This window comes from Aspergillus fijiensis, assembly GCF_003184825.1.
Source record: "Aspergillus fijiensis CBS 313.89 unplaced genomic scaffold BO72scaffold_40, whole genome shotgun sequence".
NCBI classification, from domain to species: domain Eukaryota; kingdom Fungi; phylum Ascomycota; class Eurotiomycetes; order Eurotiales; family Aspergillaceae; genus Aspergillus; species Aspergillus fijiensis.
Genome location: NW_024469016.1, coordinates 49,217 through 63,252, shown reverse-complemented (window position 1 = coordinate 63,252; position 14,036 = coordinate 49,217). Strand labels below are relative to the sequence as shown.

At 53.8% G+C, this 14,036-nt stretch overlaps 3 protein-coding genes across 3 annotated transcripts; 1 reads left to right on the top strand and 2 right to left on the bottom strand.

Moving 5' to 3' along the window:
* Positions 1-1,849: 1,849 nt before the first annotated feature.
* Positions 1,850-3,307, bottom strand: BO72DRAFT_433538 (uncharacterized protein; the record flags this gene model as incomplete). Its single annotated transcript, XM_040943208.1, has 5 exons — positions 3,047-3,307; positions 2,876-2,992; positions 2,621-2,811; positions 2,357-2,560; positions 1,850-2,288 (listed from the first exon to the last, which is right to left on the bottom strand). Exons 1-5 carry the CDS (start codon positions 3,194-3,196, stop codon positions 1,850-1,852), a joined length of 1,101 nt encoding a protein of 366 aa, XP_040799191.1. The 5' UTR covers positions 3,197-3,307.
* A 5,158-nt stretch (positions 3,308-8,465) lies between these two features.
* BO72DRAFT_449974 (alpha/beta fold hydrolase) lies at positions 8,466-9,624 on the top strand. Its single transcript, XM_040945137.1, has one exon. It carries the CDS (start codon positions 8,601-8,603, stop codon positions 9,549-9,551), a length of 951 nt encoding a protein of 316 aa, XP_040799190.1. The 5' UTR covers positions 8,466-8,600; the 3' UTR covers positions 9,552-9,624.
* Positions 9,625-11,954: 2,330 nt separating this feature from the next.
* Positions 11,955-13,983, bottom strand: BO72DRAFT_514384 (FAD-dependent oxidoreductase). The gene is made up of 3 exons (XM_040949513.1): positions 13,673-13,983; positions 12,809-13,618; positions 11,955-12,752 (listed from the first exon to the last, which is right to left on the bottom strand). The coding sequence occupies exons 1-3, from the start codon at positions 13,825-13,827 to the stop codon at positions 12,455-12,457; spliced, it is 1,263 nt and encodes a 420-aa protein (XP_040799189.1). The 5' UTR covers positions 13,828-13,983; the 3' UTR covers positions 11,955-12,454.
* Between the last annotated feature and the right edge of the window lie 53 nt (positions 13,984-14,036).

The window sequence follows — 14,036 nt, the reverse complement described above, 5'->3', positions numbered from 1 at the left end:
AGTAGATTATGATCATATGAGCGGACCTTACAGTCCATGGAAAGTACGGGACAAGACAGTGGCAATCTTCCTCTCGGGGGTCGCCGATCAGCTCCAGGGATCCCAGCCCCCGCACGGAGCCAACTTCGGGGCTGTCCGAGACTTAGCCCGGAAGGTCGAAGTGACCCACTGTGGCCGATGCCCTCGGGCGAGATCGGTCGAGATTTGTTCTGGGGTTGGAGCACCCAGTCTGGCATCCCCCACATTCCCGAAATGCTCCAGCCCTGCGTTATCTCTCACTACCCCGTACTTTGCATCTTGCTCATTATTTGGCCACAGGAGAGTGCTAAAACCTCGCCTCGATCTCATATGCTACAATAACCAGGGATTCCTTCGTGAATGTGCCTGTGGAGCTGATCATGCGTGGCATGCGATGAGAATTAACTTACAACTTGAACTACTCATCCCTCTAGTGCGGTTTCGCAGCTGTGCGTCCCTGCCTTTTCAAACCGGATGACGGTTGTAATATGATTGAAACCAGCCTCTACGTTGCTAATATTGCAGGGTAGAGATGGAAGACTCGCATTTCCTCTTCTTAGCCACCAGGAAAATCACTGTTGCACGACATACCAACACAAGCCTGAACATGCAGCGATGAACGCACTCTCGCCGTGCAGCTCCTGATGTGTCTCCCAGAAAACCTCAATGCAAACCTCCAGCCCCTGAACCAGCCCCAATCTTCACCAACCCGTCCAGAATATTCTTCCGACTATCCCGCGGATCGCTGTGACTGTACATCGCTAGCGCCTGCTAGAAAAGCTCTCGACATTCACGGAAAGCTTCGTGGGCACCCTCCATGATCAGGTCATAGACTGGCACGTGATGGTGCTCGATGGTGCCGTCATCCTTCATGCGGGATGCTTGCTCGACGGAGAGAAATGATGCTTGAATTTATAGCTCATCGGCGCCCTTTGCTTACATCTTCGAGCGTAGGAAGAATATCATCCTAGAGATGACAACTCTCATCGCAACCCATCCCGGACTGTTGCATTCGGACATCAGCCCGGTCTAGGACTAGCCGCATCTGCATTTGACTTGAAGCTATTGTGGGCCTCTGCATGAACCGACATATCCGCCAACCATACACCAGGGTGCTGCACAGGAAGCCTCTCGATACCTGAAGTGAGCAATCGTCTTCGAGGCATTGTCTGCAACATCCCACTTAGATATCTTAAGACCCTGCGCTAGTTCCAGGGATCCTGAGACTATTGAGCTAGAGACTCGTATTCATAACACCCAAGCAAGCAGGGCTGAAGCCTGACAAACCCCTCGGACGCTAGTCATGTGACCATTCCTCAAATGGGGGAGCGGCTGGGGAGCGCCAGCCCTGATTAGGGTTGACTATGCTCGACTCAGTAAGCATGTCTCGGAGAGTGAGCGTCGACAGTCGAAGACTACTGTCTGGAGCACTCAGCTGGCGATTGTCATGGCCGGAATTCCGATTAGTGATCGTTGCGGGCCATGTTTCACTGCACGGGCCGAGCGACGGCCCATAGCAGAAGACATCTTGACCAAAGCTTGGTGCGGCGATGACCGGGGTGTTTTCCATGGCATCCATGGCAAATATGCACGAAAAAAGTGTCAAATCTGGCGAATGAGACGCAGGTGATGGGGCCTGCAGTATCTTGGTTAGTGCTTCGATGATTCCTGCTCGTATAAGCATCCTTTGACGAGGGCAACTACAGCCTACACATCACCCACATCCCTCTTCGCGCGAGCATGCAGACGTAAGAGAATTAGATTTATAACGATCGAGTAAACCAGAATGCCGCCCTTCCCAGACCCTCAACTCCAACCCAACCCAAAATGCTTAGTCGTAGGCCACGATCACCTGCCGGCTGACGACAATGTCGGCTTCGCCGGGACTCTGCCCGCCCTCCAGGATCTGTCGCTCGCTGTCCCCGTCGCTGAAGCTGCGACGGCCGTGCTCGGCGACCGTGCTCGTGGTGACGTGGTTGGGGTTCTTGCCGTGCTCGGCCAGCTCGTAGGTGCGCGAGAACACGCCGCCGCCCGTGTGGTGCGAGCTGTGGCCGTAGCCCGGGGACCGGTTGTAGTTCTTGTAGTCGGAGGTCTTGCGATCGCGCAGAATGCGGAACAGGGGGCGGAGGGTGGCGACGTTGCCGACGATCATCCCCAGCGCGTTCTCCGCGAACCCCCAGATCACCACGTTGGCCACGCCGAAGAGGTAGTCCGATTGCGAGGTGAGCGCGACGGTGTACTTGAGACGGACGCAGGCGGATAGCGAGGCACTGTACGGAAAATGGGGTTAGATGGTTGTTTGTGCGGTGCGGTGAAGGACAGTGGGCGGTGTACGTACAAGATCCCCAGACCCATCAAGCCAACGATCGAGATCTTGGTGTTGCGGTTGATCTGGACATTCCAGAGGAGGGGCACGGGCAGTAAAGCCGTCACCCAGTCGGTCAGGATGTTCACGGCCGTGCAGGCGTAGTACACGTCGGCGAGGACGTAGGACGGTTGGCAGTGACCTCCGTTCTTCAGGGCTTCGTCATTCCAGGCAGCACTGGGCGCAGTCAGTCTCGTTGTCCACTCGATTCAATAGTCAGAGGACGCGGGCACATACTCAACAGGGATGCAGTTGATAAGAATGAAGATCAACGCGATGATGTTCATGGTCACGAAAGTTGCAATAACCACGTACTGAATGTAGAGATAAGCCTTGCGCCCCTCCGCGACTCGAATCAACATCCAGCTGATACTCAGTTTGATCGGGATAATGGCAGCGCAGTAGCCGACCTCGAAGATGAGGAAGAACTGGAGACTTCGTTAGCATCCAGCTGCTTGACGTGCCCCTATGGGCCCAGTGAAGGCTCCATACCTTCTTTCCATCCGCTGAATACTGCACATTTTCCGGCTCCGCCAACCGCCATTGATGAATTCCAATCCCGTTGAAGGCACCTCCTACACAGCCGGCTACCAGCACAGCGAACGGCACCTGAAATTCCAACCGATCAGCTCAGGTTCGAGTCCCAGTGGGAGGGCGACCTACCAAGGCGACGGACATGATCCAGTCTTCCATCCCCCATGACTTCCGGGTCAACCGGCAGTATACTCGGGCCCCATAAGTCAGCAGTGCCAGCGTCGTCAACATAATGACACTGCCGGCCACCGACGGGGCCGCATCGGCGTAGATGGCCATGACGTTGAAGTCGTCGCAAAATCGAGTCGAAGGTCAGCCCTGTGGTGGTGCTGTCAAGGACGCATTTGGGGAGATGCAAAGCTCAAATTCCAGTCAATATGGGGGGTTGTGGGCAGAGGGGGGGAGGGGAAATGTGGACATGGGTGGGGGTGATAGTAAGGATATAATAAGTTGATTAACTCAATCAGAAGGGTCCTTGCAGCGGGAAGCCTCTTTGATTGCAGGCCTACAACCCTAACAAAAGGCGAGGTTAGACTGCCCACATCATTGCCCCTTTGAGGCAATCGGACGGGCCACGAGACGAGGGGTGGGTTCGTGAGTTGTGACAGTCGGCTTGTCCTCCGCCCCTCTATCTCCACGGAAGGTCGGAATACGAGTCTGTCTCCCCAGAGAAAAAAACCCTAAGAGATCGCCAGTTTAGGCTGTCAACCCGAGCAGACTTTCGTCAACAGAGTCGTAGTCATCCACTTGGGCTCTCCACCGCAACCACTGTCAGGGAGAAAGAAGTGGCGCCTCTGATTTGCAGTTTCCTGCGGACGGAACCCATCCGCGACAAATCAGGACGAGTCATGTCACCCTCTTCCCCCCCCCCCCCCCTAACCCTAGAGAACATCATCATTGCCCGCCAGTCTAGAACTTTCACCACTGTTCGGTAAATCCTAAATCCCTATTTGGCAGTTCAATGGCACTTCTGGACGGAGGGGAAACTCTTTCTCAATAATCATTGTTCGCCAAGTTCTTTCTCTCCAAGCGAGATGACAATCCGCATTGTACTAGTAGTTCGAGTACCAGCAAAACCCTTCCCCAAGCATGCCCAGCCTCGTGTCTACAGTTAGTGTCAATGACCTCCGAGGTGGATTTCCTTAAGTCGCATGCATGCATGCATGGGTTCTGGAAAGAGAGAACCAGACTCCCGGGTCCCTTAGGACCGGGGAACATCGACCAAAATGGAAAATAAACATGCCTGGGAGTCTTCGAGTCCCCACCTTTGGGGGCGACGTCTATGCCGTGCTGGGACAAGTTAACCCATTCGAAACATCACCACCCGGCTTTCCTCGGCCTGTCATGACTCGCTTCTCATGCATTTCTTTCCACCTTCCCAATGTTAATCCGGTTTAAGCTAGCACGGTTACAGTTGTGTGGTGGGCTAGGCCGCCCACCTCCACCGCGTGCGACCGAGCGCGCCAGCTAAGTTACCAGTTGCCAGCCCCCCATCGGGCGCGCCCGCCTGCGAACCCTCACACAACGGAAGTTCGCCGCGAAGAGGTTATCGTGAATCAAATAGATTAAAATCTGGTTCGTGCCATTAGCTAGCTGCTACTTGCTAACTATGTACTACATGTGTAGCTGCAGGTGTTTCCGGTGCTTCGAAACATTACTCCGTCGAAATTCGCTGTTCTAAGAATATTACACAGTGACCCCCCCTCCCCTGGGCGCAAGGCCGGCTTCCTTGGTCGTCGATCTCGGGGAAGACATTCCTTCGCGTCGCTAGCACGCCACACTAGCCACGACTGTCGCTGCAGGGGGAGCCTAGCGTACTTGCCACCACGAGCGACGCGATGAAGGTGGTTCAGGGGGGTTGAGAGCCTAGAGGGCTTGGTATCAGTACTCCGGCTAGACGAAAGCACAGCACAGTCGTGTGTGACCACGGGATGATGCCATTCTGGTGAAGGCCCAGATCGGCGTGGCAGGTCGGATTTGACCGACGAATTGCCACTCATGAGCACGCGAGGATGACTCAGTGGAATAATTAAGTTATGCTCCGTCGGCATAGAATACTGTGTCGGCCATAAGATTCTGAAGGCTTTTGGTCGTCCATGTCATTTAGAAACCTTAACGGAACGGCTGCCGAGACATGGGGAGAATCCTGACGATTTGCCGGCAATCCCCCTTGGATCCTAGCATACTTTCGCCTATCTTCTTGATTCTTCGCGCGGCAAACTCAGAAGATGTCTAGTGAAAGAACTATACCCTGTCTAGATATTGTTCGGTCGCATGGGACGGGTCGATCTCTATTAAATATACTGTACATCACCAGTCTATTAGCCAGGACCGCCCGCGCTGATAACACCCTGAGACCGATATTGAATATATAAATAGTAGCGAACGATTTGTCCTGCGCACTGAGCAGATGCTTGAATCACTAGAGTGAAACATGCGGACAATCCCGGCGATGGAGGGTATCACTATGATTAATCCAAGGGATACTTCTTCGAATTCCTGCTTTTGCTCCTAACAAGCGCACCGGCAGCAGCCGAGCCACAGACCAAACCTTCTGCAGCAGAACCTTCTCGCAAAGGATACGAGCCATCGGCTTCTTAGCTGTTCAGAAGACCGATCTGGTCCGGGCGAAGACAATAGCTGCAGCTGCGGCCACTGCTGTACCGTGGGAATGGTGAAGCGCAAACCTTACTTCTATCTATGCGGGGGCTCCAAGATCTTGGAAATTTTAGACAAGAATCTTCGGTCAGCGATATGGAGGTTTAAACGACTGCGTGTACGGTCCACGTGGACAGGCGGCCAAGTGACTCAGGCAAGCCCTGACAAGCCTTGAGAGAATACAATTCGAAGTATCGCTGAGTTGCTCTGATGTTCTGGACAACTCTTGTCAAATCGCCAACTTTGGCTACTCAATTATTCAGTAGCGTTAGTTAGTTACTTGGGTGATCGAGATTGTGCGTGCGTCTGACTAATCATGCAAGCATAACTACACACCGACCGTTATGCATCTCTCCTTAGGAGTCTCCCTGCAACTGCTCCGGCGATGACATTTCCGCGGCCTGCCGCACCTGCTGCAATCCACCGGCGTAGAAGACTTTCAGCATCTGTTTGACCAGCAAAGCTGAGCAACAAACCGCCGACGGAATTCAATTTTCCGTATCAAGTGGATCAGCAACTTTTCAAGGTCAGCAAACAAAGCTACAGCCTTGCCGTCGTGAACTGTTCATGCTGACCCTACTAGAACAGCAATCCCGTACGCACTATGCAACAGTCCCGGTCTCCTATTTCCGACGCCCTGCGACAACAGTCCCTGGCATTTGTGTCTGCAGGAAAACAATTCCTTGCTTGGAATCTCTCCAGTGTGCTCAGTATCCATAATGCGTAATCGGGCGCCGAGGAGCTGAGTCGCGATGAGTCGGGCTCAAACGCGCGAGTCCCGGGCGTTGAGAGAGTGGGCCCGTTGCCGGCAAACAGTCACCAGCGAAAGTTGCCGATCACCGGATATTTTCCCAAGCAGGGCAGGGATGAGCGCTGCCTGCCCTCAACGGGGATCTGCAGTGCTCCTCCAGGCTTGCACCCACTCACGTTCGACCTTCACCCTCCGCTTATTTTAGAGCGTGCATCCTCATCTCGTTCGGGGAACAGGAACTCGACGAGAATCAAGCGGATGGCCCTCGGTTACTCGGTCCAGTGGGGTTGACGGAAGATGTGAAGGGTCCGACATTAGGGGGAGTGTTCCTCGATTGCATTCTTGGATGATGGGTTTTTGTTCGAAATCGCCTGGGACGTTGCTCGCGTAACCCACGAATCCGCGTTCTTGGACTTGGGCAACCGTCTTGTCTCGCAACATGCTTGCTCGACAAATGCGACCGTTGCGGTCGGATCGGCTCTTGCTGTCAACGGGAGGTTCCAGCTGGCCACACAGCGAGAGCTTGAAGGCTCGCAACGGAGGGTCAACCTCGAGGCAATTTCGCCTGCTACTGCCTTCACAACCGACGTTCGCACAACTAAGTCCCTCAGCATTTCGGCTTGAGCGAGCTCAATTGCAGGCCCCTGCTGCCGCCGAACGGTCAAGAGCCCCAGCGTCGTGGAAAAAAGAGGCAGTTTGTCAGGACCACGCGTAAACCACTGCAATGACACTACCTCAAATTCGGTGATTTTGGGACAGCTGACTTGGCCTGGTCAGTGAGGACACCCAGGACTTGAGGGGTTGGGTTTTCACAAAAACGCACAATGTTGGGGTGGCCTCTAGCCGGCTCAGTGCTCGCCTTCTGACTTTCGGTCATTCAAAAGACTGGTGCGCGAGAGAAGCTATGCTTGATAATTGCGACCAATTTTGGGGTCCGAGGCTTTCCAGACCGGCCCACTCAACAACATTTCTCGCCCTGATGCGCCCGGGAACAGGACAAGAGAACTGAGATCCATGCATGCCAGAAGTGGTGAGCAGATCAGGTAGCAGCCGGAGAGCAGATTTGCGATGCTGGTGATACGTCGCATCTCCCCTAAGATGGGCTCTTTCGTTCAAGGCTGGTAAAATCCAGTTGAATTACCGCAAGAATCACCGCGATGCAATGTGCAGCAAATCAATCAGCTCTGTCCTGATTCTTTGGGGACACGATGTTATCCACCAAATCTTTTTGACACCTCTTTGTGGCATGCACATTGCAGCGATTTACTCTTGCCCCGCTTAGAATTATTGTCACATAGTTTTAACTCATATTTGGTCATGCCGTCCCTGAAACCTGAGCCCACGATGTGTCAACTTAAGCCACATGAATAAACGAACCCGACACAAATACAGCGGACTCGGCCGATTTAAGCTCCAGAAGATGTGAATTCTATGCATTCATCAATATGCAGTCTTTACCACCATGCTACTCATCAGTGTTTATCATATCTGACTCAAAACACATCACCGGCCTGGGCCGCTTATTGCTGGATAAGGCGTTCATGCTGCGAGTTGTGCGAAACCTGGGTGCCTTCTGTCTAGGAAGCCGTCAAACAACACAACACCGATCCCCCTGGCGTTGGGCATCACATGAGCTAAACAGTACGAACCGCTTGCAGAACAAAGACATGTTCAAGACTTGACAAATCGGGGCGATTGTGCAGGTATTCGAGTCGTTGGCGCGCCGTTGTACCTTGTAGTTGGACTAACAGGCGTATTTGCATTTACCTCGGACTAGCTTCCATGCTTGCTTCTGGCGGCCTGTCATTTGATCAGACTCTTCGTTGGGTGTTGTATCGCTTATCCGTAGAGCTGAGATGCGAGTCGCCCTTTTAAACCAGCCCTAATCCCCCTCGTGTCGCTCTGCTCCTGACTCAACATGCTGCAAATTAACTAACTAGTTACCACCTTGCGATATTGTCAGCATCGTGAGATTGCCTAGCGTCAAACATCCAGAAAGGAAACGAAGGAATAGCTTAATACCGGCTAGTATAATGATTGTGCAAAATTAGTGGTCAGTTCGTCTGTTAGCATCAGCCCGTCAGCACCCCTCCTTTTGCGCGCGCCCCCCACTTCAGCCTCACCGATACGAACAACGGCTATAAATCCCGTCGGTTCTCAAGTAACCACCAGACACAGACAAAGAAAAATCTTGAGTAGGCCTACTTCCTCATTCACTAGTCTGACTTTTCTCGGGCCTTTCCTCTTTCCTACCGAGAAGTCCTTCCTCCCAAAATGGCCGACGTAGAGTTTCTCGCCCTCACTACCAAGCCCTCGGCGCAGCTGGCTTATACCTTCCAAGCTCCCGAGGGAGCATCCGCCAAACCCGTCCTGGTGGTCTTTGTGAATGGGCTCGGCCTTCCACAAGCCTTCTGGCAGCCTGTCATTGCGCAACTGAAATCCGCTCGCCCAGGCAACAGCCCAGCCTTCTTGACGTACGACCGCTTCGGCCAAGGCCAGACGACCGATCGCGATCCCGCCGACGCCGGCGCTGAGGACCCCACCCACGGCCATGACTGCCTGGCCGCCGTCCAGGATCTCCGTCAGCTGCTCGTCCAAATCACCACCGAGAAGCTGGGGGTCGCCGACGTGAACTCCGTCTCGCTGGTACTGGTGGGGAACTCGATCGGCTGCGCGTTGGCTCGGCTTTACGCCCAGAATTACCCCGGCACCGTCGCCGCGCTGTTATTGCTCGACAGCGTCCTCGCCAACTCGGACTTTATCTCTATCTTCCCCGATCCGGATTCTCCGGACTTTGACTCAGCCAGCATTGCCCCGATCCCCGTCGAGGCCATCCGCGCGGTGCGGGCCGGCGTCCGCCGCGTCTTCCACCCGGACGTCGGGAGCAAGGAGGGTCTCAGCCGGCGGAACCTGCGCGAGCTGCTCCCTACTAGTGACAGCCCGCAGCTAGAAGGCCCTGAGGGTCACGGGCCCTATGTGACGGTCGTGGGGCACGATTTTGATGCTTTTGCGGAAGAGTCGGCCAAGATGGGCCCACCCAAGCCGGTCACGAACCGCTTCGTCAACCCCTACTGGCACCGTTATAACGAGGGCCTGGTCAAGATCACCGAGCCCGAGTACAGCAAGGGCCCCTTGATTGCGCCGAATGCCGGCCACTTTGTGCAGAAGGATAATCCGGAGTTTGTGGTACATGAACTGAATGAGTTGTTGGAGAAGGTGCTGTAGGATTCGGAATGATTACGAGAGAGCTTTTTTCTAATTCATGAACTTTAATCTTTTATCCATTTTTGCTTCTGCGCTTCTGTGTGTGGCGCATCATCACGCAGCAGTCAATATGTAATATTGTGTTGAGTTAGGATGGCTTTATCGATTGTGGTAGCTCGTATGCATCATGCAAAACCGAATCCATGACAGCAACTGGGACGATGCGACTGAGGCTATGTGCTTGGCCTGAGACAGAGAAGAGCCCCCAGGCTGTCATCCTGGCCACTTCCTGCTTTACCGCTTCAGCATTGAAATTGTAGCGGCGGACAGCTTGCCTGGATGTAAATACTAGGCTAAGTGGGGACAATTACGGCCATAGACCTATCAAGGGTGTGCTCGTATCGAGGATGCTCACCCATAAGGCACCGACCATGTGGAATTCTCCATTAGAGACATTCGGCCCCGAGTGTCTGCACTCGCGCGCCAGGTGCATAAAGGGGCTTGTGCTTGGAGCCATGCAGCTTATTACTCCCCACTGTCAATATGGAGCATCCAGGAAGCTTTGGCCAGCATGTGTGCACAGGTTAGGGTGCAGGGTCCTGGTGTTTATTGAGACGATCAACATTGTCGCGGCGCCCCCACCCTCGTCAAGTGGGCGCATATGTAGGGGTCACCAGTGGATAGGCTCGCTATTTAAGTGTGGTGGCAGACTAGAGCATCCCAGAGTAATTACGTCCCTTGTATCCTTGGCCTTGAACTGGTCCAGGTATTGAAAGGGCAGATATCGGGGAGGTGGACGGTGTGTTTAGTAACCAGAAGGGAACGAAGGTGGTCGTGGAGGGATTGAATAAGGTCAGGTTGATGCTATAATGCGTTTATTGATCGCTTCATATAAAGTACGATTCTAACTATGTTATTTAACGAGTCTCAGAAGGGGGTTATTCCTAGACTTCCTAGACTTCAGTTCTGGGATTTGTGAATAGCCAACTGAGTTATTTTTCATCCGATAGAGGTTCATCGGTTAAGGTTCTTGGGGTATAGTTGTGTCAAAGTCAGATTCATTAGGTTAATGATGGGCCTATGCCCACATTGCGCTTCGAGTGAAGGTAGATTCTCTACAATACATACTTGATACTTTAGCCGTCGATTTTCCTGGCTGTATCCATCCGGTTTCTTCTCAGCCGCCACTGCCCGCCCACCCTCTTATTTCGACCACCCTCTACAACTTCTTGTTCCATGAAGTGGTCATATCGCTTGCATAGAGCTGAAGACCCTCTAGCTCTGGCTTTGCAATCATGTTCTCGAAGAGAAAATGTTGTACAACGTTCAACCCTTGCATCAAAAACTATCGCGGAGGCTCGAGTAAGGTATCGAAGCTTCGTCTCAAGGGATCGCCCAAATGGCCACCGCGCCCCCAGCCGACGACAATGTTGGGTGTGTAGGAAAGATGGCTATTTCAGAGAAACTTTCCTTCAAAATTCCATGGAAGCTTCTCAGCTGCTTCTCCGTCTTGCCACACATTACTGGTCTGAACCACATGTCAACCACTGCCCTCGGTTGCACCAGCCCAAAAGGCCCATAACACATTCCACAAACATCACTCTTCTCGTCTATCAGGAACCATTGATAGAATAAGCAAATTACCATGTCTGCCAGCTATGCCTAATGCCTTTAAGGAGGCCACAGAAATTCTGCCTCTTTAGAAGAGGAGACGGTCGGCCGGTTGCGGGTGTGGGACCTTGCGGCCACGCTCTGCGCGGGCATTTGATGTTGGTATAGCGATAAGCTCGCCAGTGGTACGAGTCCACGTAGCTCTTCTACCTCTTCGAAAGAGCTTGACTCTCTAATTCTCTGCCCCTTTCCAGGCCCATGGGCCTGATCCCTACTCCGCAGACCCTGGCGCGCTAGACCCTTGTGGTTAGATGCACGCAGTCCTCCCAATCATTGTTTGGGGCAACGTCAACCGACGAGACAAAGTCACATCTCGCTCTCTTTCTCTCTGAGCAAGGCGGAGCTAACATGTATCTTCTCATGTCCGTTTCCACTGACCCTAAAAGGACGTGCCCGACGATCCGGACGAAAGATTGACCCCGTGGCGATAGGGTACAGCACTCATCGTGGTGAGCTTACTTGTGTTTTTGGTCGAGGGATATAAGCAATACTAATTGTTCTGACAATAGGTACCTCATCTCCGTGCGAGAACCTAGAGTATCGTCCCGCGGGCTCGCCACATCGTCCACGACAGTGTAGCGAGCGACACACAGTTTCCGAGAGTGTATGATAGATGTTCATTTGTCTTGGATGAAATTGGACATTATTTCGGGCTTCCGCTTATTTGGGCCGGTGCCTAAGGCTGGTTGGGGCTTGGGGTCAGCAGTTGTCGGGTGCCTTTGGGCGGTGGTAGATACGCGATCTAGAAGCCTGTGATAGTCCGGAGGAGGCGGAGGCACAAGGCAGAGCTCGTGATGACAACCATCTTAGGGGCTAATGCCTACAAGCTGCCTTTCTACGTGTCGGGGAACTGTGTGTACTTCCTGCTGCTGTTGGTATTGTATTGTGCAATAAGTGTACATTTGCCGATCCACGCGGGTGGACTGGTAGATCAACTCTTCAGTATCAAGATACCCAAAGTCCAACTGTAGTATGGCACCACGCGTTGGCTTATTCATCCTAGTTGGTTCCTCGGCTGTTGGGGATTCACACTCGAGAAGGAAGCCGCCGGCCTGCTTGGTTACTGGATGTGCCTACCCGACCATTGTCGAGGAGAGCTCGTCGGTAACGCCAGGCAATGACACCTTGAAGATACCGCGGGATTGCTCCCGTGTTTCGAAAAGACAGAATTGTACCCTATCCTCAGCTGATTAGTGGCTCAGAGTGACAAAAAGGGACTCTACCACAGCGATGATGGATGCCATACGGCACTGCTAGAAGGGCTCCCGCAGCAACCGGTCGAAATTCTCCAACAACACCTCCGAATCCTTCCACGCTACCGCGATACGAGCATCTCGTTCACGACATCTGGTCGGCCCGCCCACCACCACCCGCTGCTCGCCCTGGCGTAGCGCCTCCTTCACCAACTTTGATGTGCGTGGTTGACGGAGCTGTGCGAAGGCTCGGAATATCTCGGTCAGGTTCACATCCCTCAGCTGCGTGGTCTCTGCGGCGGATATCGAGCTTTGCTGGAGGTCTGGGAGCAGATGTGAAAGGTGATAGCAATCCTCCCTGCGTACAAGTTGTTAGCCTGACTGAATCCTCATTTGGTCCCAGCTTGTACGTACAGCGCCTGGTTCGCCCCCTGTCCGATATGCGGACTGGTAGGATGGGCAGCATCGCCCACCAACACGCATCGGCGTGAATACCACTGCTCCGCCGTCAATTCTTCCCGATCAAACAAGCCGTACTTGATCAAACGTTCCGCATCAGTGACCAGCTGCAAGACCGCGGGCTCGAAGCCAGCCAGTTGAGCCTGCAGTTCGCCGCGCCGCGCCGCGAGTTCCTCTGCACCGGACAGCCTCCACGTTTCCGGCTGCTCATTCGCGTCCGGTAGCGTCACTGCCCAGGAGGTATGCGTCTTGGAGACCGGATACGCGATGACATGGATACCCTCGCCGTACCAGTTACTCATCTGCCCTGCGCGGTCCTGCAGGGTCGCCGGGGTGGGCGAGATGCCCGCGGTTTGGGTCAAGCCCGTGAACATCGGAGGGCCCTCCTTGCTGTCGTGGTGGTTTCGAAGGATCTCCCGCCGTGACGCGGCCTTGATCCCATCACATCCCACGAGGAACGAGCCGGTCTTCGACTGCCCGTTGGTGAATCTGGCCGTGACGGAGTCCCCGTGCTCCTCGATGTGGAGCAATTCCCATCCCTCGCGGACCTCAATTCCCTGATCCAGGAGCAGGGTTTTGAGGCGGAGATTCAGCTCGGAGCGTCGGATGCCTACTACTGAGAATCCGTATCGCGTCTTGAATTCCCTAGCCAGGGCCGACGACGCGAGAGTGTGGCCATCGGGCGTGCCGTGCCAGTATCCGCGCAGCGGTTGGAATTCCTGCTCGAGGGACTTGGCCATATATAGAAGATTGAGGACCTTCATTCTGGGAGGTTGTCAGTATGGTGTGAATTTTGATCAGAGAGGCAGCGTGGCTAACCCGTTTGGCTGGATGAGGAGCGATGCGCCCGCCTCGCCGAGTGCGCTGACCCTCTCGAACACAATGGGCGCATAGCCTCGTTGTTTGAGTAGAATGGCCAGCACGGGGCCGGCAATTCCGCAGCCGATGATGAGTACTGTTGGCGAGGTGGCCATAGTGTTCTTCCGCAAGTGAGTTGATCCTATTGTGAGTTTCGCGACCGTGGTTTCTTATATACAGCTGGCGGTGGGGCCAAGTGCTGCGCTCTTCGGAGTTCCCGCGGAGTATCCGGGGAGGGTCCGCTGCCTTCTCCCCTTCGAAGTTGTAGTTCGCATCAAACGCATTTGAATAGGTATAAGTCAAATTTATTTCGATAGACATAACT